The 25,502-nt window shown below is 39.6% G+C and overlaps 2 protein-coding genes across 3 annotated transcripts in view; one reads left to right on the top strand and one right to left on the bottom strand.

The window, feature by feature from the left end:
* The window catches only part of LOC126203065 (39S ribosomal protein L44, mitochondrial), a 644,782-nt gene that overhangs the window by 297,472 nt on the left and 321,808 nt on the right, over nt 1–25,502 (top strand). The window lies entirely within an intron of this gene.
* LOC126203062 (iron-sulfur clusters transporter ABCB7, mitochondrial) overlaps nt 1–25,502 on the bottom strand; it is a 77,341-nt gene that overhangs the window by 26,901 nt on the left and 24,938 nt on the right. For both annotated transcript variants that reach the window (XM_049937299.1, XM_049937300.1), the window contains exons 4-7: nt 13,482–13,648; nt 7,105–7,206; nt 4,889–5,065; nt 2,118–2,292 (exon numbers count right to left, since the gene is read on the bottom strand). In XM_049937299.1, coding sequence (XP_049793256.1) covers nt 2,118–2,292; nt 4,889–5,065; nt 7,105–7,206; nt 13,482–13,648 — 621 coding nt within the window. The remainder of the gene's footprint in view (nt 1–2,117; nt 2,293–4,888; nt 5,066–7,104; nt 7,207–13,481; nt 13,649–25,502) is intronic.

Here is a 25,502-nt window from a genome sequence, read left to right as displayed (position 1 = left end):
ACTGTCTGACAACTGGCTGCACAAAATTCATGTGGAATTTTCAGCACCACAATCATAATATAACAATAGATTTAGTGCAGCCAAGCTGGCCACTTGGTGCATGAAGTACAGGAATTATTCTCTATTCACTATTATTATTCTCAGTCACTACAGAATTTCACCAGCAATTCTGTTCTCGTGCTACAGATTAAATCATAATATAATAAACTACATATCACTACTCACATTTCATTACACAATATTATTCTAATGATACTTTTTGTACCCTTTTATAAAATTTTTTTTAACTTTTTAAAGCTATTCAGGTCACCTTTGTCAGAAGTAAAATTTCTGCTGTAACATGTTAATCATTTCCTCGTACATGCAGTCCTACTGGTGTCTGTATGATTTTTTGGGCAGATTCACACTCTCCATACCACAAAAAATGAAATTATGTGAGTTTCATACAGAATGCCAATGACAAAATAGGCTCCTTGCCTGTCAAATACATCGGACAAAAAATTATTCTTCCTTAGTACTCACACTGATGCTGTTAATGCCAACTCTAGCCTTGATAACGGCCTCTATTCAGCGAGGAAGAGTGTATGCCAAGTTCTTCAGGTAGACTACATTCATCTAAAGGCACTCACCAATTGTCACATCCTGCAGAGCTACCAAATTATGAGGATGTTTCCAGAATGAGATTTTCACTCTGCAGCGGAGTGTGCGCCAATATGAAACTTCCTGGCAGATTAAAACTGTGTGCCCGACCGAGACTCGAACTCGGGACCTTTGCCTTTCGTTGGCAAGTGCTCTAACATCTGAGCTACCGAAGCACGACTCACGCCCGGTCCTCACAGCTTTACTTCTGCCAGTACTTCGTCTCCTACTTCCCAAACTTTACAGAAGCTCTCCTGCGAACCCTGCAGAACTCATTGTGGAAACATCCCCTAGGCTGTGGCTAAGCCATGTCTCCGCAATATCCTTTCTTTCAGGAGTGCTAGTTCTGCAAGGTTTGCAGGAGAGCTTCTGTAAATATTGGAAGGTAGGAGACGAGGTACTGGCAGAAGTAAAGCTGTGAGGACGGGGCGTGAGTCGTGCTTTGGTAGCTCAGCTGGTAGAGCACTTGCCCGCGAAAGGCACAGGTCCCGAGTTTGAGTCTCGGTCCAGCACACAGTTTAAATCTGCCAGGAAGTTTCTTATGAGGATGTTGACAGCTGCATTTCCTTTGCTGCTCCAAATAGTCCCAGACATTTTCTATGGGGTAAAGGTCACACTACTATCATGTGCACCTCCAAACACGATAGCTCCTTTCTGGTCTAGTGTGTCAGTCAAGCTGTTAAAGGGTGCCCGAGTGTGCTTCATAGCAGAAACACACATTTGTAGCCCTGCAAGCAGAGCTCTTGCCAGTTTGGAAGATGGGAATGTCCACAGTATTCTCATCACGAAGAAGGAGAATAAAAGCCAACTTGCTCAGTAAGAATGTTTATAAGCAATGGCCTTTTGTGAGGTACCCAACTCACAAATTACCACTGGAAGCAGTTCCGTTCAAAATGTCATTCAGAAATTGAATGAAGCGGACCTGCAGTCACTGACAGTAGAAATTTCGGTCAGGTTCGAAACCTATAGTCAAGACAAGGTATGACAACTGTCTCAGATTCCTGTAGTTTAGGAAGTTTTTATAACCACTTTCCTTACACCATGTTTCCTTACACCATGTTACATGACTGAGTGGAATATCATTCCTTGTAATATGCTTGCTGGTAAGTGTTGATACACCAACAAATAGGGCAATTTTATTCACAGTGCGATCATGAGTATGTCCAAATAGGATTCTATCTATGTCAACCTGACTTACTCTTACTGATCTATGTAACTTAATCATGCATATGTACCAGTTAACTGCCATTATTTACATAAGTGGTGATATTTTGTCCAGTAAACTTTATAATAAGGGCTATTTCCTTCCTTCTTTACAAAACTAAATTGTTATCTAACAAGATACTTGATTAGAGCCATTTAAATATGTTTTGTTACTGGGGAAATATTTAAACATTTCTTTCAGTACACAAACCAACATTTCTAAGTGACATTGGGCATAATTAAAGAATTACCACAACATGCAATAGTAAACTCACCTGCAGCAATTTGCTTGGCAGCCATCACCATTATAAGACTTAAAGCACCACTAAAAATAGCATTTTGGCCAAAATTAAGCAAAGCAAGACTGGTACTCGTCTTCAGTGAGGCTTGCTCATAGTCTTTCAGTACCCGATCATATCTGTCTGCCTCATACCGCTCATTGTTGAAATACTGTGAGAGGTAAAAATCATCAAACTGTAATATCCAAAGTCACATACACAAATGTTGAAACTACTTAACTGCATCAAAATGAGACAGACTTTAAACAACTACTCTGAACATCAGGCACAAGTCTGTTTCATTTGTTGCTACCTGACTTGAGCAACATGAAGTAACTCCAAACAAACTATCCATAAATAATGCTATGTTAGTGTTACAGAGTGAGAGAGGGAGAATGCTCTCTGTATAACAGCAGTGTAAATTGCACTGCTGTAGAATATCCAGATTGTGGATAAATGTTGAATATCACAAATTAGATTCATGCAGAAAGTATATGTATTCAATATTCTCTCTCTCTCTCTCTCTCTCTCTCTCTCTCTCTCTCACACACACACACACACACACACACACACACACACACACACACACACACTTTTAAGAATAATGCCAAAGTTTCAGAAAACATATTCACCTTGCCTGTTGTGCAACAAGTGCAAGAATGTAACCAAAATTAAATAGAAACAAAATCTGATTACAAATTACTGGAGAAGGGCTTACACAAATAATAAGGAATTGTGTGTTCATTTGCTGTTATAAACATTTAACAAAATAGAGAGATAAAGTACAGACAAGAAAAATTATGGAATACCCTCTTAAAGCTAAAATTCACCAGCACACAGTAGCAATTGAATGTAGCATGTGGAATTCAAATTATTATTTCTGTCAATTCTGTTCATTTGCTCCATTTACCATGACCTCCAGCTTTCATCAGCCAACTACAATATAGTTACTTTTTCGTTTTATGAACATAGGTGCTAAAGTATATACAAGGAAAAATATATTTACTAAGAAATAAGAGCAGACTATTTACAGTAGAAAACATGAAATGATGATAAAGAAACACTGTAAATATTAAAGGAGGAGACAAAAAATCTCTTCAAATCCTGGACCAGGAAGTTGTTGAGTTTACTATTACTTTCCTTGCAGATTTTTGTCTCTTTTGATTCAGACTAGAATTTACTTTACACTTTTCATTACCTCTTTCCAATTCCTATCCATCTTTACCACTCAATTAAATTTTTTTTTTTTTTTTTTTAAAATTTCTGAAAGTTCAAGGCCTGTCTTCTCTGATTACTTGTCAGTCTAGGCAGTTATCTACAGAATAAGATAAATTCTTGCAGTTGTTCTTCAGCAAAAGGAAAACTGACAAGCACTCTTCATTTAAATGTCTATTTTGCTGTGAAAGTGTTCAAATGAGAACATTCATTTTGATTTCAAAGCTTGGTATAATTACAATCAATAACAAACACAATTGTTCATATATTTTCATATTGCTTTTCATCATCAAAGAAACACTATACTTGTGATTCTATGCCCAGAAATTTGAACACTAACACAGGAGTATTTGAAATTGGAATTCTTTAAAACAATTTCACACAAATGAACAACTTACAAATGTAGTACATAAAGCTTCTGATAAATATTTTGAGCAATACACCTGTGCAGAGATAAGAATGCTGTACTCTGACAAGTTTAACAGTGATCTGATCTGCAGCAGCACCCACAAACAATGAGAAACTGAGATTTTTCTGTGACAAAATGCTCACTTGGTATTAGGTAATTTCAGGCTTAAGACCTAGTCGAATCATTTCACTGTACATTTCCCATTGTTTTTGGATAAATTATGCAGTAGATTCTATTAACAATCCCTTAAAAACACAACTAGGGTCCTGTTTCTTTTTCTCAGGTAAGTCACTGAAGGAAGGCAACGTACATTAGATATAGTAATAGCCTTTTAATGGCCAGAAGATGGTGACAAAACAATATGTGAAATAAACCAAAAATAGCATCTTCATACTTAGAAAAAAAAATCATAAAAAGACATTTGCTGAATGTCATGAGGTCAACAGCTTTTTGAAATGATTTATGCATCTATTTCACTCTCAGCTTCCCAGAAATTGTTGCTATTTTGTCCACAGGGTCATGTAACACCACCTTGTAATGTAAAATGTCACTTTTTTGCATTGTCTGGATTCCCGAAAAGCAAAAACTAGAAATGAATCACTGGAATTTATCTATATCTATAGCTACATTGTAAATTGCTGTGAGGTGCATGGCAGAAGGTACGTCCCATTGTACCAGTTATTAGTTTTTCCCCATTCCATTCACATATGGAATGTTTGTTCCATACAATGACAAATGTGAAAATTACATTTACATTTCCATTTATTTTTACTGTTGTCTCTCTCTCCCTCTCCAGCTTCATTTCTCTATCGAGATAGACGAGTGTATCCTCCCTTCCCATTGCTTTTTATCCGTAGCTATTCTCAATATTTGTTTTATTCCCATCTGAATTTAATTAACAGAATGACAACCTACCTCGGATCTCCCAATTTATATTCTTCCCACTGGCTCTTCAGCTGCCTTGTTCCTTCTCATCTTGAGGAACAGTCATCAGAGCCAACAGTCTTATTTTAATTAATTTCTGTCCACTGCCACTGATCAGATCACTGTTTCACTGGTTTCAGCAAATGGCCTTTCAAGAGATCTTCACTGCAGCTTATATTCATGTTACACAACAGCTTGGTTGTAGTCCACATTGTTTTACCTTAACAGTTTCATAGTTAATTAATGAATCAATAGCCTTGTTTCCTGCTTCGTTCTCTGCCCTGTTCATCTGAACACGGAACTTTGTACGCCATTGTGTGATTGCGAGCGTGAAAGCAGCATATGTAGCAACACAGCCCAAGGAAACAGCAGCAAATTCAGAACCATACCGAGATCCCTGAAAACAGAAATATATTTTTGTATCTGCTGATCAAAGGTAATAAGCTAACAGTCGGCACTACACACAAATCAGCTACAGTAGAATGGAAGAACTGGTTAGCTGACCTGGGGAAAAATTAGTTTGAGTCCCAGAGATATGTAAGATCATACAAGGCATTACTGACCACACTGCAACTTATGTTAGCAGACTGGTTGAAGAAAGACAACACACACTTCTAGTATTTGTAGATTTAAAAAGAAAAGATTTTGGTAATGTTGAGTGAAATACATTATCTTCAATTCAGAAGTAATAGAACACTGGAAGTGAAATGTTATCTACAGCGTTAAATTGTAGTCTGGTTTCTGTGCAAGAATGAAGACCTGAAAGGAAAGCAGTAGTTGAGAAGATAGAGGGGCAGAGTTGCAGTCTATCTTCAATGTTATTCAATCTGTACATTGGGCAAGCAATAAACAATACTAAACTAAAATTTGGAATGGGACGAAAAAATAAAAACACAGTTTGCCAACTACACTGTCATTGTGTTAAAGAAATTTAAAGTCTTGGAGAAAACACAATTGACCATGCCTTGGAAAGAGATCACAAGATGAACACCAAGAAGAAAAGAGAAGTGTTAAGGAGCGTAGATGGATAAATCTGGTGACAGTGATGAACTGAATTAGGAAATGAGATGCTCTAAAAATGGTGGAGGAATTTTGCTATTTGGGTACAAAATTGATGGTAGCAGAAGAGTTCTAAAATGTACATTGGCAATAACAAGGAAAGCATTTCTGAAAGAGGAATTTGTCAACATCTAATATAAATTTAAGTTTTGGGAAGTATTATGAAACCATTTGTCTGGAGTGAATGGGAAACATGGACAGTAGACAGCATATACCCAAAGAAATAGAGAACTTAAAATGTACAGAAGAATGATAAGGATTAGTTGGGTAGATCGGATAACTGATGAAAGGATACTGAATGTAATCATGGAGTAAGGAGCATTATAGCACAACTTGACTGAAAGGAAAGATAAGATGATCAGAAATGTCCTAAGATAACAAGGAATAGTTCATGCGGTTACGGAGGAAAAAGAAAGGTGCGTGTGTGTGTGGGGGGGGGGGGGGGGGGCACAGTTGAAATATAATACACAAGTTGAAACGTGTTTAGGTTGCAGTAGTTATGCACAGACAACATCGCACTGAAGATGACAGCAACAACTGGTAGTAATGAAAGTGTATGACTGGAAAGATAAAGCCAACAACACATAAGAATTTAGTCAAATTGTTAAGGATTCAAAACTGTATACATAGTGGTAGATCTGCGTGGTAAGTTAATGTAAACATGTTAATGTACTTGCTTTGGCCTGTAGATATGGGAATTACTAACTAAAAAGACTCTGTTCTAGTGGAAACCTGCTGGTTGTTTTTAAAACAAGGCTGGGTAGACACTGATTGCACTAAAACGAATAAATGAGGAATGACAGTAGCTTCTACTACTAGATAGAAAAGCTACATGTAGTAGAAGTAAGGACACTCGCCAGATGCCTATTGCACAAAGGATATGAGTGAACTGTGTAAACTCTCACAATATATTTTTGTATCTGCTGATCAAAGGTAATAAGCTAACAGTCGGCACTACACACAAATCAGCTACAGTCGAATGGAAGAACTGGTTAGCTGACCTGGGGAAGTATGAGTTTACATACAAAATTCATCAGTCCATCACATGAATGAGGGGGGAAAAAAAGCACATGCACAAGGGATATATTAAATGTATCCAACACAGCGTACATGGTGGCACTTTCTCTGATAGCGTTGATACTGCATGATTCAACTACTAACAAAACAGATACCGGTATGTGCGTTCTGTTTAAAATAGAAGTACCAAAACAACTGCACATTAAGGGATAGGTAACTGGATCAAATAAATTCAAAAATGTTAGATGCACCCAAAAAACTGCCAGTAATTACAGATGACTGATTTAAATTAAAAACAACTCTCAATTTTCACTAATATGTAACACAATTATAAAATTAATTATATAAGCACATACTAACCAATATAGTGCTCACAAGGGCCAGCTCAAATACTGTGGGAACCACGTTGAACACCATGGCAGAGAGAACAAAATTGATGCCACGGCTACCTCTGTCTATTGTCTGTAACAGAAATTAAAAGTGTTATTTTAGTACACAGATCAACTTGTTAAGCCTGTCTTAAATTTATACGCATACATGGAATGAGAACATGCTGTCCTCGGTGCTTTCTTTGTATACTCCTCACATCAGAATTTGGCATTCACTATAATGATTTTTACAGGAAGGTGTAAACCTTCAAATTAAAAAACACCATATCTTTTCTCTGTCCTTAAAAGTATAGTCCAGTATAGATTCATCAGTTAACAAATACAATATTAGTTTAGACTTTCCCAATTAAATGGTTAAATTTCTGGATAACAGCAATTTCGTTTCCTCAACAGATGGCAACAGGATCATCAATCTAGCTCACAACCGTAATCAGTGGCAGCAGATTAACGTTAAGATGGATGACATATGTTACAGCACATATGAGCAGAAGAAGATTACATCTACAACAACATTTCACACACTATCTCATGGTGGTTGGAAGGTACTTCTCATACCATAATCATCTGCCACCTTCTCTGTTCCACTCGTGAATGCTGTGAGGGAAGAACAACTGTTGTTAAGCCTGCATATGAGCTATAGTTTTTGTGATTTTTTGTTCATGCTCAAAACATAAGACATATGTAGAAGGCATAATATGTTGCCCGACTTCTTGGAACATAAGCACTCAGAATTTCAACAGTACACCTCTTAGTTATGCACAAGGCCTCTTGTAGAAACTACCACTAGACTTTGTTTAACACTTCCGCTGCACTCTAGCACTTATCGAGAATGTCCAACAAAATGCACCGCTCTTGAGCCACTTTTTTGTGGATCAATAACAACTACTGAAGATTTTTCCAATGAATCTCAGCCTGGAATCTACTTTTCCTACAAATAGTTTTACATGGTCTTCCCTCTATTCCACTATTTTTGCATAGTTATTAACATTCGGGATCAACTAACAGTCCCTGCAAACTTCCTATAGGCAATAGCACCACCTGCACAAAACCTCACAGAGCTTCCAACTGTTATCAGAGTTTGCGAATGTTGCTGCAGTTTAGAAACTGTGGAGGCGCAACATATGCACATTTCCCAGAAAAACTGGATGTTCGCAGACCAATGTGTCATGTGCAGAAAGGCCAATCAGTGTGATTTTGCATCGCCAGAAGTGATGAAACCTCAGATTTGGTGCTGCAATTGTTTCTGTGTTCACCACAAAAGTATTCCAGGCACATGAAAGAGGTTTAGAAGTTAGTAGTCTACGATACATTCCAAAAAGAAGCACGTTGCATTATTTTATTCCAAGGCTGATGACAATGACCCAAGCTACAATTCGGTGAATAAGGTCAGGGAATGATTACACATGAACCAGGATTTATGGGCAGCAATGTTTGGTCAGATGAAGTGCAATTCAAACTTAATGGAACGGTCAGTTGGCATAATTGTGTGTACTAGTCTGACGAAAAGACTGACAGTGCCTAGTTTGTAAATATGGTTTGGTTTGTCTCTTAAGTGAATCTTTGAGTAACACGTCAGTGTATGGAAAGCAGGGTCCACTAAAATTTCTTGCATGCTCTTCCAAGACCTCACCTCTCTCTTTTTTTCCCTTATGAGCAATGTAAAAGAGGAAGTTTACCACCGCAAACAGCATCTGGACACACTTTGGGATGAGATTTAGTGCAGAAATACCATTGATAATTTTGATGCATGCTATGAAATCTGTCATAATTCATACTCAGAAATCCACCATGTGGAATATGTAGTTAACCATAAAATATACTTTTAGGTAAAAAATTAATTTCCTATGACAGATCCGAGTGTTTTGTTTATGGATGAAATGGACAGTTGTTTGGCCGGGTGAATGTCCAGCCATCCTATAAGCTGGATATTTGGCTGAATATTGCCATGATGCATGTAATGTTTAGGTCTGAGTGAGCCCATGGAGAACATGAATGGACGCGTAGGCAGATTCAGGTAAATTTGGGCACCGTTGTTCACAAGGAAAGTGAGTAAATGACACTGATTGACCGACTTGACTATTTGATTTTTTACGAAATGTGATCACTGATTACTGTTCATTTCAAATTATCATTTAGGGTTACTACTAAAAATAATTTTTAATTTCAATATAAATTTTTAAAAATGTCGTCTGTAAAGAAGAAATTTCCTGCTTAGGAATATTTTTGTATAAACAGTGACCATTTTTCTAACTTGTGTGGCACAGGTAGACTGTTCATTGCCACTTTCTCTGGTGGGTGCATCATACTATGTAGGGAAACGAGCACACATTCCCATAAGTCTGCAATAGACCGAGTTCATGAAGTGAAAGAAGCACTAACAAGTTCAGGACACAGCTAACTCAGCAGAGAAATACAAGAGTTCCAAACATGTAAGCACTCAAGACTGGGAAACAAACCGAGTCGAAAACACAGTCAACTTGGTTTTGCAATGATGTGGTGCAAACAGCTACAAAGTATAGCAAGTAATTTGCCACGCCATGAGCCTCGACCACAGGCTCAGTGGAAAATAGTCTCCAATGGATGGCAGTACATGACGTGCATATCTTGGCAGTGGCTCTCCTTATGACAGCGGCCCATAGCCACCGCTTGCAGCCATGTTATCTCTGACATTGTCACATCAGTGTTAAATTGGGAATCTAAACCACTATCAGATATAAAAATAAGAAGCCTGCAATTTGCTTGTTGTGTCAAGTTCAAATTTCTTGTGGCAGAGAAGAAAAATCAGCAGGTACACACCAAAGCCTTAGCTAGGGTTGCCATACATTGCGGATTTCGCCGACAGTCCGTGATTTTATGCTCGAAGATGGGTGTCCTGGACGAAAAGGAAAATGTCCGCGAAAAAAGTGGCAGGTAAGTAAAAAAACTTTTTTTAACACAAGTTTTGCCACTGGCGACCGATCAAAGTGTTTCATAACTCCTGCAAACTTGACGATAGCCGTTGAAACCTGTGCTGATATTCCGTGTCACTTCAGAAGCACTCTGCTATTTTCAGAACAGACTGTGGAAGCTGTGCAATAATTGATTCTTTGCGATTGTTTCAGTTTTCCGCTGTTGGTTTACAACATTTCTGCTGTAATATTCTTTGGTCGTGTAAAGTTAACATTCAGCAGTGCGAAGTGTACTTCTGGTGGTGTTATTGCACAGAATTTAAAACTTAAAATGTCAAAATGAAAAGTACATTTTCGAGAAGAATATATTGATGCATTTCCAAGTATTAAATGTGGAAATATGACTGGTTTAAAGCATAAAGCAAAAGATACGTATCAATTATAGCAGCATGATCGTGTACATGTTAATAATTTGTGTTCCGTGCTTTAATTAAAAAGTTATTTAATGTCAATTGCAATTAATTTTCTTCACCATTGACTACTCCTTTATAGACACCATTAATGCTTCGATTAATTTTCCCCATTAATTACAACTTCTTTGCTGCTGTTTGAATTATGGTAATTATGAAGATTTGGCTGACGTGCAGAAAGGTGAAAGGACATTGTGTGATTCCAGGTTTCAGCCCAGCCACATCTTCATAATTACCACTGTAAAGTAATGGTGAAGATTCAACTGAAATGCAAACCAATGGTGACTTGCACAACATATCGGTCCATGTTTCAACCACATCCTTATAATCACCGAATTTTGTCCTTGATTTTCGTCCTTGGATTATGGAAACCCTAGCCTTGGCTTGTCTTTTTCTTTTGTTTTGAATTGGTTTATTACACTGATTAACAAGGTCTATAGATAAAATAGCAAATATCATTAGTAGGTTCCTATTTATTGAAAACTTGGTTTAAATAAACTTGTCTTGGATGCACAGATATATTTGTGAAATATAAAAAAACCATTTAAAGTACTAGAAAATATCTAACCTTTCTTAAATCCAATGAAACATTTATTTTGTCTGGCAGGTACTTCAGCTATGAAAAATCATTCAAAATACACATCTAGATGAATTCCAAGCAACTGATAAAGCTACAGCTGCTGGTGTGCCTACACTGTCTTTTAGACATCCCCACTACAAGTTTGTCTTCAATGTCAACAGGAAAGCAACTGACTATCTCACAGACATCTGAAAGGAAAGAAACTAGTTTGGGATGTACACAACACAAAAACCAAAAGAGATCATAACCTAATACCAAGAATGATTGCACTACATGATGAGCCATCATCCTGGAATTAGCTTTATTCCGTTATAAAATGCCAAGTCATACTACATTTTCCAAAACATTGTTCCCGACATCTACGGCAGAAGTTATGAAAAAATTAAAAGAAACTTTTCAGGTGAGCTTCTAGGTTTTGTAGCTTCTGATATAGGGACTTGTTTCCATAATAATGTAATCATGAGTTTCACAGCTTGTTGGTAATCTCCTGATTTCTGGCTGGAACACAGAGTTCTTGCTACGAACAGTTGTCTAGGTTCTCACACTGGAGAAAATATGGCAATAGGGATTTATTACTATTGCAGATCACTAGGATATTGACCAAAGCAACATACATTTATTCATTGATGACTGTGGCTTGAACATGATAAACGGTGTTTCTGTGGCTGAGTATGATTCTGCTGCATGTACCAGTTGTTTGCTTCAGAGGGTTGTAACTGAGTCACTGAAGGTCCAGCCTACACTAGGAGCAACAGTTACTACTTGTAGGCATTTCTTAACCCACTTCAATCAGTCAAGATCAGAAAAAAAAGCTGCTGGCAATTCAAAAGAACTAAATTTACAAAAGCAGTTGGTACAAGGTATTAGTGCAAGGTGGAATTCCACCTTTTATATGGTAAAGCACTTGTTAGAACAAAAACAGGCTATGTCACTGTATAGTCACTAACTTCATGTCTTATCAGTGGCTTCTGATGGAGCAGTGCATTAAATTATTGAAGCCCTTTGAAGAAATATAAGTTTCAGTCTCTCCTGTATACCTGAAGCAATACCACACATTGTGGCATATTTACATAACGATGAGGCAGTATAGAGAATCCCTGATTTACCACACATAAGAGCCTCATTGAAAGCTGTAAAGTCGTTTTAGTGTCTTAAATGAAGATCCAAAGTACTTGATTACAAACTTTCTAGATCCAAGCTATTTGGTTGTCACTGAAGCTGAAAGAACTTGTCAGAAGATCCTACTGGAATTTTTCAAGAATCTTCCACCAGCAGTACTTCATCCCCAATACCTGCTAAAGTAGATGAGACGAGACTGACTCAACTGAGACTTGCAAAGTTCATAATACATTTTGGGATTGCTTCAATGAAGTGGTAAATGAAAAAATTATTTGAAGACGGTTCAAATCGATCACAGTAACCACCTTCATACGGTAGTCAGCTAATGTGACACAGTACCTGAATTTAACAAAGTTTGCCAGAATTTGTCTTTCAGCACCTTGCAGCAGTTTATATAGTTAAAAGCATTTCTCTGAAGTTGGCCTTGTTCATGAAGACAAGCATAAATCACTTATTACCTCTCAATGCTAAAAAATCTGTGTTCATCCACCACAATCTGCCCCTAGTTCAGTATGAGTACTAATTTGATTTGAAGATATTGTGGTTTTCTTTGTGTCTAGAGTATATTACATGTGAATTAATAAACTAGATTTTTTCCTCTGTATATTGACCTATTATTCAGTACCTGGTTGGATTACCAGATAGTTGCTGCATATCCATTTTATATCTAGTTTTGGCATACTGTGTTGAAGTGGTTTGTATGGTGAAGTAAATGGACAGCTTATTTAAACTTTTTATGTTTAAGAGCTTTCTGTTGTTTTCTCCTCACACACCAGTTAAGCATTAGAACACATGCATGCAAATTACATGTGTATTAAGACACAACATTGGAAACTTCACACCACGTACATAATTATAAAAATTTATTTCTTGTTTTTGGATCATTTATGCCTGCTTCAGTGTTGCAAAAACTGTGAGCTAAGGATACAAAAATGAGTAGCTTTTGATTTATTCCTCCCTGAGACTTGAACAAAGCCACCAGAAAAAGACAATTAAGGGACAAGGCAACAAGCACACTGGTACCACAATGCATCAGTGTGTTCAAGATGTGTGTCCCCTGCAGCAATGTGCCAGTATTAGAATTTGACAGTGGCTGAAAAGATATCATCCATGTAACAACCAATTCTACTACCAACACATGAAGATTATAATTTGAGTATTATAATAAATGTCAAGAAATATTAATTACAAACTGTTAAACATTTTCCATGCATAAATGAAACCCAACTGTTAACTTACTTCCTTTTGTCTTGCAAACTTATAAAATATTGTTCACAAAATGTACACTAACCTTTGACAATGCACCTGTCTGGCGGCTAAGGTGGAATGAAAGGTCAAGACGATGTAGATGAAGGAATACATTGCGTGCCAATTTGCGTATTGAATGCTGGGCCACTTTTGCAAAGACAGCATTACGCAATTCGCTGAATCCAGCTGCTCCTGCCCTTGCAATACCATCTGAAACAAGTAGTGCATTTGCAACACTTTAAAAGTGTAAAGACAAGGTTCAATCACAAAACTGAAAAAGCTAAAGTACTTAATACACATAATAACAAATACTGAAATTTCCAATCAGTTCCATGAAGTTAAACATAAAAAATATGATACTTTAGTTTTGAAGTGACTTCCCAATAGCAAATTAAATATTCACTGGCAGAAAACAAAACACTAACTAATACCAAAGTCCTCACAGAAGAAAAAGGTACAACAAACACCACCTGTGATGAAAAGAAAATACAAATATCAAAAACCTCTCCCAAAAAGGAAAAAACTACTTCTCTTAATGGCTGAAGCTCTCCATAAAAACTGAATTTTTGTAAGCGTAGGGAATCTGAAAGTAGAGTTGAAGGATAAGGGAGGTAACAGCTCAAGAAAGGCAGCAGTCAATTAGCATATATTAACTGCAACCACATGTATAAAGTTTACTCACTCGCATTGCATTATATACTCCAACCAAATGAACAGTGGGCCTGGAAGGACAATGCTGTATTTGAGAACTATTTTAAGTCCTCTAGGTACAGCGCATCTTTGATCGTTATTGATTTGTGTTTGCATTAAATGGGGTGGCATAAATCTTCAGACACTGGACTTCTATGTTGGGTTCAAATCTCTATCATAGTGCATAGGTTTAGCTTCACTAAATCATTTCATTTCAGACAAATGCTGGGGCCACTGCTTCTAAAATTTCACAGTTATTTTGCCTATTCTTGACCATCTCAGCCATGACATAAAATTCTAATATATTCTAAACATTATTCCTTTTTTTAATTACTTCTTCTGAGATAAAAATGATAACACTACCAAACAGTACTTTATACTTGGTATTGCATATTTATACAAAAAAAGAGTTAACAGCAAAGGAATGTCAACACTGCATAATATTAACAAGAATATGCTATTCATTCCATGACAAATTGCCTAATTTCTGAACATTTTCCTGCTAAACCATCATGGATTTCAATGAAATTATGTGAGAATATTCGCCCTTGTCCCCAATTAACAAAGGTAAAGTTTAATATTCATCGAAGTAATACTGGCAGATATATAGCCACTTGTTTGACTTCATACATGACTGTGTGGAGCAAGTTTGAATTTCTGGCAACTGAGCTGTTATATCTTGGGCAATATTTTGTTGGCCATCTTTTACAACTTTGTGTGTTCTCTTAAGAATACTAATGGAAGGAATTTTGTGAGCAATATTCAGCCTGAAAATTTGAGGCAAAACCGCCTGAAAAAAAAAATCAATGCCCAAAAAAATATTGGCATTTGGGTTCATATATCTAAAGGTATGACAAATGTGAAACTTAGCTTGTGAGAACGTAACAACACAAAGTTCTCAAATATAAATTTTCATTTATGTACCACTTTCCAATACTGAATAAAGTAAGTGAAAAGTGGAAGATTTCATAAAAAAAGGCAAAAAATGTGGTATCTTTGCCCAGGTTTTATAAAAATACTGTGTTCTATGAAACTCTCCAAACTTATCTCATTAGAAAGACCATGATTTGAACCACAAACTTGAACTGCAAAACAAAGTGTATTCGATTATCTAATGCAGACTATGTTAGATAGTTTGAATAAAATTTGGGCATGAAAATCATAGCACAAAAAATATTTAAATTTCAAATTCTTATATCTCGTAGGATAAATGCATGCTAAATGTGGAACTTAATATGCAATAAGTCAGCAGCACAAGGATATGGAATACAAAATTTCATTCACCTACTATTTTCCAATAATCTACAAATTAGTCAAAAAGATGTTGAGTTTTTGGAAAAGTTGAAAATAGGGTAGATTTCACACTTCTTTTACAAATACCATTTGCTATTAAAGCTTCAAAACCAGTCTCATTCGAAACAATGCGTTTTAAGCCCCCTCCCCAGAACAGTGTGTTTAATTTCCAACCAAGGCTACAGATGCTATATAAACTGAATAAAACTAGCCACAAAAAACAGGCTGCGAATATAGTTTTAACTTTGGCTTCTTGTATCTTGTTGGTTAAACACATGATAAACATGAAAATTTTGATGACGCCAACAACAGCTAAGTAACAAAGTTTTCCTATATAAAGTATCATTCACCCCACTTTTAAGTTTTTACACAATCCATTCAAATTGATTTTTTAATTACAAAAATAGATCACAATCAATTTGCTTTTTAAAAAATCCAGTCTCCATTACTGATCTGAAACTAATCATTGCTGGAAAGAGAATATTTTCAAGTATTCAGATAACCACATTCGATTTTTCAATTGCACTAACAATGCCTGAAAATGATGGGCAAATTTGAAGGAAGTACCATTGCAAAAGCTTACATTGCAGCAACACGTTGCTCCTGTTTCACTGCATGTGGTTTTTATTTTTAAATTGACAAGTAATAATTCATTATATTGCATTGGTCACTTATCTGTTCAAGGACAAGAACCAGCAATCCCGTCACCATAGGAGTCACATCTGATATCTGTGCAATACCAGCCATGGGTGAGTTTCTTCATCCAGGTTTGTTTTATAACTTGGTTTCTTAATTTACACTCCAAAGCATTGTTGAGATAATATCGGATTCTCAAATCTGTAGGAGAATCTCACCTAGCAGCATGGAAATAGTAATACCAATTTTTATTTTAAACCTCTCAACATCGCAGTTTACACTTTTCAAACTTTTTCTGGAAATTGATACTATCAGCCAGATGTTGATATTAAATGGACATGGACTGTGGTGATGAGGCATTGTTCTGGTACCCAACAAGCATCTTGCGCCTCACCTTGATTCTTGATTGACTGATTGAGGGGTGGGGGGGGGGGGGGGAAAGGGGAGGGGGGGGTGATGGGACTAAAAGGCGAAGTCATCAGTCCCGCAATTCCAAAGTTACAGGGGGAAGAGAGAGGGTATGCTAAAAGTGGATGGATCCACTCAGAGGGGTCAAACTATAAAATGAGGAAGTTTAAACACAAACAACAGAAGAAGGGTAGAACTGGAAAAAAAGAGAGGGATAAAAGAATGGTCATTGCAAGGGGGAGTGGTCATGTGGCCCCAACCAAGAAAACAAAGAGAGGTCCCAACCACAACCGCCTTGCCCCTACTCCAGGAGTAAAACGAAACCTTGTATCTGAAAATAAAAATCACTTTCATGGAGGAAACTGAGGACCAGTTCAACCACTTGTGAATCGTCTGCTAATGTTAAAGCTGAGGAATCTGGAAGACCATACTTAGTACAAAGGGCCAAAGAATGTGGCATTCCACCAATATATGGGACCCCATCAGTCTGGCTCCACAGCCACATTGTGGAGGTGGCTCATGATGCAAGAGAAAACAATGGGTGAGCCTGGTATGATCAATGCGTAGACAGTAAGACAATGGACTCCTTCCGAGAGGAGCAGAAGGAAGAGTGCCAAACTGCAGTAGTCTCCTCGATTGTGCACGGTTTACTACTGACAAGAGTAGCGCACCAAATGTCATTCCACTTTTGGGCATAGAGAAATTTGATGTAGATCTGCATATCTGCAGCTGGAACCACGAAAGGGAATGGAGGGTCAGTATGGAGGGTCAGTATCTGCTTATCTAGCCAAACAGTCAGCTAGTTCATTCCCTGAGATGCCCATATGACTTGGGACCCAGAGAAAGACAACTGAGCATGCAGCCCGCCCAAGAGCAGAAAGAAGGTCATGGATAGCGGAGACCAAAGTGTGACGAGAGTAGCATCAGTCTATAGCCTGCAGGCTGCTCATCGAGTCAGTACATATTAAAACACTTTGGAGGGAGACCTGAGTAACAATATGGAGAACCCTGTTAATGGCCAGCAGCTCTGCAACATGATCTCAGTAATCAATGGTGTTCTAAGGCAGTAGGAGATGTGAAAGCACATCCCACTTATCTATCATCTTAGAACCATTAGAAGAAGGTAGTACCCTGGAACTCTGCAAGGATGGAATGTACAAGACGCTGGAAGACCATAGAGGCAACAGAGACCTTAGGACTCTTAACAGGTCGGTCCTAATCCATGGTCTAGGCACCATCCAAGGCAGTGGCATGTGGGGAAATAATGGGGCACATTCCAGTGAGTGGAGATTGAGATCCTGACAGAGGTAAGTGGGACACATGCCATCCAGCAACCCCACACTGGGGCAGGCATCAGCAGGGAAACATTCCTCATTTGCAAAGAAGACAGGGTACAAGGGATGGTCAGGTAATCACTGAATGGTAATGGCATAAGAAACCAGGAATTGGCTCCGTCGTACTTATAGAGGGGAAATCCCCACTTTTGCGAGGAGATTGTCAACAGGACTATTGCAAAAGGCACCAATAGCCAGATGCACCACCCAATGCTGAACAGGGTAAAGCATTTTCAGAGTGGAAGGAGCTGCTGAGCCATAAACCTGACTACAATAATCTAAGCTGGACAAACAAAAGCACAGTAAAGATGGAGATGAGTATCACTATCTGCACACCAATATGTGTAGCACAGGAGGTGGAGATTGTTAGGCTTCCCCATGCATGTGGTCTTCAGGTGGCGAATATAGGGCAGCCCGGTCAGCTTTTTATCAAATATAAGGCCCAAGAAATAGGACTGTGCTACAACATCCAGGCGCTGGTCACCTAAATAAAGTTCTGGATTGGGGTGTCCTGTGGGTCGATGGCAGAAATGTATAACCCACATTTTGGAGGGAGAAAACTGGAAGCCACGGGAGAGACCCCATGCAGAGGCCTGTCAGATAGCACCTTAAAGTCAGCACTCAGCAGACGGTATCAAGTGGGAGCTGAAACACACACAAAAATCATTGACATTCAATGCTCAGGTAACCACAGGCCAATTGATGGCTATGAGGAAGAGTGTGACACTTAACATGGAACCCTGTGGGATACCGTTCTCCTGAATCCGAAGGGTGCCGAGTGAAGTGCCAACTCTAACTCTGAATAGCCAGTGGGATAAAAACTCGCAGATAAAAATCAGAAGGGGTCCCCAATCATGGAGGGTAACTAAAATTTGATGGTGCCAAGTAATGCTGTATGCCTGATGTAGGTCAAAGGACCACAACAATGTGCCAGCGGTGAGTAAAAAAACTGTCGGATTGCTATTTCCAACCTGAGTAAATGGCCAGTCGGAGATGGTCCTTCCCAGAAGCCACACTGGTACGGGGACAAAATGCCCCGAGATTCTAGGACACAACATAACTGCAAGCTAACCATCCACTTGAGCAGTTTACAAAGTATGTCGGTCACACTAATCAGGCAGTAGCTGCCGAGAGACGTTGGGTTTTTCCCGGCCTTAAGGAAGGGGATAACTATACTGTCACACCACTGCAAGGGGAAAGTACCCCTGAGCCAAATGTGGTTGAAGACCCTGAGTAGATGTTGCCTCTGGGTAACGTCCAAATGTTAGATCATTTGATTGTGGATGGAATTCTGGCCTGGGGCCGTGTCACGTAAAAAGGCAAGAACCCGGAAGGATTCTCATTTAGTGTAGGGTTCATTATAGGATTCAGCTCGGTGAGGGTTGAAACAGAAGTGGGTCTGTTCAACTCAGCATTTCTGCTAGAGAAAGGTAGCAGGGTAGGAAGAGGAGACCGATGCTGTTGCAAGGTGTTCTGTACGGACTGATGGATCAGTACACAGAGCACCCTGGAGGATAAGACTCTAGGCAGTCGATTGTTGCTGGTGGGCCAGAAAGCTACGAAGCTCGGACCAAACCTGTGATGAAGAGGCATACATCCCCGGGCAGGAAACGTGGTGCTCCCCGCAATCCTTTTTACTCCACTTACGAAGGTAACGAGCCTTAGCACGGACACACTTAAGAGAGATAACGCTGGTCTACGGATGGTGGTGTTTAAATCTCTGCAGTGCCCATCAACATTCCTGGATAACAGCTGCTACATCCTTGGTCCACCGTGGTACCAGTCAATGATGAGGACAGCAGCATCAAGAATAGTGGCAGACACACCCTGCTTTACCACATCAATGCAATTTGAAAGAGAAGTGTACGTGTACAGCAGATGTATATAAAGGACAATTAGAACTACGAAATGCCCAACATAGGGTCTTGTCTGCCTGGCGGCGGCAGGGAAACAGTAGAATCACTGGGAAGTGATCACTGTCACAAACAACCATTGGGTGACCACTGTAGGGAAGTGAGATCAATAGCAATAAAGGTGCCATTAGCAGTACTGAAGTGGGTAGGGGAACTGTCATTTAGGAGACACAAATCAAAGTCTGTAATAAGTTGGTCAATTAACAGGCTCCTACCTGTTGAAGTGGCAGTCCCCCACAGGGGGACGTGTGCACTGAAGTCCCCAAGGAGGAGATACAGTGGCAGGAGTTGATGTAGAGGTACACAGTTCGACGTAAACAAGTGTCCTACCAGGAGGGAGGCAGACATTACAAACATTGATTGCTGGGGTCATTTGCACTCTAACTACTATTGCTTCCAAGTTGGTGCAAAGGGGGATCCAGACACTAATGACATCGGTGTGAACCAAAGTGCAGGCCCCTCCAGATGCTATCCCAAGGCCAGCACGATTCTGACAGAATGCCCAAAACAACAAAACATAGGAGAGTGGTCATCATCGTGGAAGTGCATTTCTTGAAGAGCAAGACAGAATGCAGAATAAGAGGAAACAACATGTTGTATTTCCAGTAGTGGTAGCAGGCTTCCAGCCTCAGACACGCGAGGGGGAGGGGTCCAGTGGGGGGAATGGAGCGGCACTGGGAGGGGCGGGTGTGGGAACTGCACGGGACAGGGAGAGGAGATGGGGATGGGGCTGGGGTAAGGACAAGGTAGGAGGAGGAAAGAATGTAACAGAGGCAAAAGTTGAATAAAGTGACACTGGATGGAGTCAGTCTATTTCTGGTGAGCCTCAGCATAAGATAGGCAATCCAGGGACTTGTTCTCTTGGATCTTCTTTTCTTCCTTGTAAGCTGGGCAATCGGGTAAGTGAGTAGAGTGGCAGTCATGACAATTAGCACACACAGGCAGCAGAACACAGATGCTTCCCTCATGGAGTGGGTGTCATCACACAGAGGGTCCACCATGCAGCGGGAAGAAAAATACCCAAAATGCAAGCAACGAAAGCCAGATTTTTCCAGCTCATGGGTGGTGGGACGTACAGCTTTATATCACACCTGTAGCGCATAACCTTCACCTTCACTGGGAGGGTATCTCCATCAAAAGCCAGAATGAAGGTGCCGCCAGTATCGATGTCGTTGTCTTTATGGTCTTTCGGCATACGTCGAAAAAAATGAATGCCGTGTCACTCCTGATTAGCCTGGAGTTCCTCATCAGTTTGCAGGATGAGGTCCCTATGAAAAATCAGTGCTACCCGGACCATATTCAGAGGCTTGTGAGGTGTAATAAACACTGAGACACAGCCAAGATGATCACAAGCATGAAGAGCTGCAGATTGGGCAGCAGAAGCTGTTTTGATCAACAGGGTGCCCAACAGCACCTTACTGAGAGACTATTTCACCAAACTTGTCCTCGACATTCTCCACAGAAAACAACGGCTTTGTGGTGGTGAATGTGTCCCCGTCCATTCTAGTACAGATGAGGTAGCAGGGAAAGCATTTCATCTCAAGATGGCAAACCTAGCCCTCCTCCCAGGGTGTAGCCAGGGAAGTGAAGGCTGCTGGGTCATACAAGGCAACATTCGATGATCCTTTAGCATTCAAAGAGATGGCCATTTGAGAACAGCCAGATTTTTCCAGCTTGGCATGCTTCATGCACCGAGCAACCACCCTATCATGCATACCAATCAGCGGCTCTCCCCATGAGTGCCACCCAGCCACAGTAATGTCCATGTGCATACATGGGGAGGCAACAGCTCATGCATCAGTAGTGTGATCACTGTATTGTCATGGGGTTCAACCAGATGGGTACATCACAGACCCACCACAAGTACTGGCTACATGTACTGGTGACCTAGCAGGGCAGAGGGGGAATACAGCAGGGAAGGAAGAGGGGAGGAATCCACACCACAGATGCTAGGGAGGGAATTCTTCCGCAAATGGCTCACACTAAAGATGGAAAATTTAGAAGTGGAGGACAAAACTTATGGTGGACCAAAATGCCAAAAAGGAGGAGAGAGAACAGGCAAGAGCAACAAAATCACATGGAATACAGGGAACCCAGGTGGATAGCCAGGTCATCATAAATCACAACACCAAGAGAGGGGAAGGAGGAGGCAGCGGGAAGGAGCAAGGATGGGGAGGGAGGGGCACGGTGAAGGAAAAGCAGCCCGGGAAGGAAAAATGTGCTGCAACAGTTTGGTGCCCGTGTGGGTCACGTACAAACTCATGAAAGAACTGTGAGCCCCCTGGGGGCAGAGGAGCCTCACCTTGATGACACAAATTTTATTAGTGCCTCATTTTGTGTCACTGATATGTCAATGTTGCTATGGTAACAAATTTAAAATAAAAATTGATATTACTTTTTGCTTGCCACCTATGCGAGATACTCTGACAGATATGAGAATCAGGGATAAGGTACTCAGCAAACTGCTTTGTAAGCAGACAGGTATCACAACAATGTTTTGGTACCTAAACTAAGAAACAAAATTGCAGGCTTGAGAATCTGGGTGAAGATATCCACCTATTGCTGGTATTTCACAGCTACTGGGCATGGCCCTATGGCAACGGAGCTGCCAACTCATGTTCTCAAGCTGGTAGTGGCAATGTCACAAAGGACCAATGCAATACAGTGAGATATTCTTGTCAATTTAACAAACATAAATCACTTGCAATGAAACAGGAGCAACAGGTATAAGTAAATTTCTCCAAATTTGTCCATCACTTTCAGGTACTGTCAGCATACACTGAAAAATAGAACGTGATTTTCAGAATGCTTCAAAACATTCTCTTGTCATTAGTTTGAAATCAGTTATGGAAAACAGATTTTCTAAAAGCAAATTGAATGTGATCTATTTTGTAATTTTTTTAAAAATGTAGTTTGAACTGATTTTGCAAAAATTTTGGAAATGGGATGTGAATGACATTTTATATGGAAAAACCTTATGGAACTAATTTGATGTATCCCAAGTTTCATGTTTATCACGTGTTATGTCAATGAGCCCCCCCATGAACCATGGACCTTGCCATTGGTGGGGAGGCTTGCGTGCCTCAGTGATACAGATGGCCGTACCGTAGGTGCAACCACAACGGAGGGGTATCTGTTGAGAGGCCAGACAAACGTGTGGTTCCTGAAGAGGGGCAGCAGCCTTTTCAGTAGTTGCAGGGGCAACAGTCTGGGTGATTGACTGATCTGGCCTTGTAACACTAACCAAAACGGCCTTGCTGTGCTGGTACTGTGAACGGCTGAAAGCAAGGGGAAACTACAGCCGTAATTTTTCCCAAGGGCATGCAGCTTTACTGTATGGTTAAATGATGATGGCGTCCTCTTGGGTAAAATATTCCGGAGGTAAAATAGTCCCCCATTCGGGCGGGGACTACTCAAGAGCACGTTGTTATCAGGAGAAAGAAAACTGGCGTTCTACGGATCGGAGTGTGGAATGTCAGATCCCTTAATCGAGCAGGTAGGTTAGAAAATTTAAAAAGGGAAATGGATAGGTTAAAGTTAGATACAGTGGGAATTAGTGAAGTTCGGTGGCAGGAGGAATAAGACTTTTGGTCAGGTGAATACAGGGTTATAAATACAAAATCAGATAGAGGTAATGCAGGAGTAGGTTTAATAATAAATAAAAAAATAGGCGTGCGGGTAAGCTACTACAAACAGCATAGTGAATGCATTATTGTGGCCAAGATAGACATGAAGCCCACGCCTACTACAGTAGTACAAGTTTATATGCCAACTAGCTCTGCAGATGACGAAGAAATTGAAGAAATGTATGATGAAATAAAAGAAATTATTCAGATAGTGAAGGGAGACGAAAATTTAATAGTCTTGGGTGACTGGAATTCGGTAGTAGGAAAAGGGAGAGAAGGAAATGTAGTAGATGAATATGGATTGGGGGGAAGAAATGAAAGAGGAAGCCGCCTGGTAGAATTTTGCACAGAGCATAACTTAATCATAGCTAACACTTGGTTCAAGAATCATAAAAGAAGGTTGTATACATGGAAGAATCCCGGAGATACTAAAAGGTATCAGATAGATTATATAATGGTAAGACAGATTTAGGAACCAGCTTTTAAATTGTAAGACATTTCCAGCGGCAGATGTGGACTGACCACAATCTATTGGTTATGAACTGCAGATTAAAATTCAAGAAACTGCAAAAAGGTGGGAATTTAAGGAGATGGGACCTGGATAAACAAAGAACCAGAGGTGGTACAGAGTTTCAGGGAGAGCATAAGGGAACAATTGACAGCAGTGGGGGAAAGAAGTACAGTAGAAGAAGAATGGGTAGCTTTGAGGGATGAAATAGTGAAGGCAGCAGAGGATCAAATAGGTAAAAAGACGAGGGCTAGTAGAAATCCTTGGGTAACAGAAGAAATATTGAATTTAATTTATGAAAGTAGAAAATATAAAAATGCAGTAAATGAAGCAGGCAAAAAGGAATACAAACGTCTCAAAAATGAGATCGACAGGAAGTGCAAAATGGCTAAGCAGGGATGGCTAGAGGACAAATGTAAGGATGTAGAGGCTTGTCTCACTAGGGGTAAGATAGATACTGCCTACAGGAAAATTAAAGAGACCTTTGGAGAAAAGAGAACCACTTGTATGAATATCAAGAGCTCAGATGGAAACCCAGTTCTAACCAAAGAAGGGAAAGCAGTAAGATGGAAGGAGTATATATAGGGTCCATACAAGGGCGATGTACTTGAGGACAATATTATAGAAATGGAAGAGAATGTAGATGAAGACGAAATGGGAGATACGATACTGCCTGAAGAGTTTGACAGAGCACTGAAAAACCTGAGTCGAAACAAGGCCCCGGGAGTAGACAACATTCCATTAGAACTATTGACGGCCTTGGGAGAGCCGGTCCTGACAAAACACTACCATCGGGTGAGCAAGATGAATGAGACAGGCGAAGTACCCTCAGACTTCAAGAAGAATATATTAATTCCAATCCCAAAGAAAGCAGGTGTTGACAGATGTGAAAATTACGGAACAATCAGTTTAATAAGCCACAGCTGCAAAATACTAACACGAATTCTTTACAGACGAATGGAAAAACTGGTAGAAGAACATCGGGGAAGATCAGTTTGGATTCCGTAGAAATGTTGGAACACGTGAGGCAATACTGACCTTACGACTTATCTTAGAAGAAAGATTAAGGAAAGGCAAACCTACGTTTCTAGTATTTGTAGACTTAGAGAAAGCTTTTGACAATGTTGACTGGAATACTCTCTTTCAAATTCTAAAGGTGGCAGGGGTAAAATACAGGGAGCAAAAGGCTATTTACAATTTGTACAGAAACCAGATGGCAGTTATAAGAGTCGAGGGGCATGAAAGGGAAGCAGTGGTTTGGAAGGGAGTGAGACAGGGTTTTAGCCTCTCTCCAAAGTTATTCCATCTGTATATTGAGCAAGCAGTAAAGGAAACAAAAGAAAAGTTCGGAGTAGGCATTCAAATGCATGGAGAAGAAATAAAAACTTTGAGGTTTGCGGATGACATTGTAATTCTGTCAGAGACAGCAAAGGACTTGGAAGAGCAGTTGAACGGAATGGATAGTGTCTTGAAAGGAGGATGTAAGATGAACATCAACAAAAGCAAAATGAGGATAATGGAATGTAGTCGAATTAGATTAGGAAATGAGACACTTAAAGTAGTAAAGGAGTTTTGCTGTTTGGGGAGCAAAATAAATGATGGTCAAAGTAGAGAAGATATAAAATGTAGACTGGCAATGGCAAGGAAAGCGTTTCT

Source organism: Schistocerca nitens, chromosome 9 (assembly GCF_023898315.1).
Source record: "Schistocerca nitens isolate TAMUIC-IGC-003100 chromosome 9, iqSchNite1.1, whole genome shotgun sequence".
NCBI classification, from domain to species: Eukaryota; Metazoa; Arthropoda; class Insecta; order Orthoptera; family Acrididae; genus Schistocerca; species Schistocerca nitens.
The sequence above is the reverse complement of the archived record's forward strand: the minus strand, read 5'-3'. Positions and strand labels throughout refer to the sequence as shown.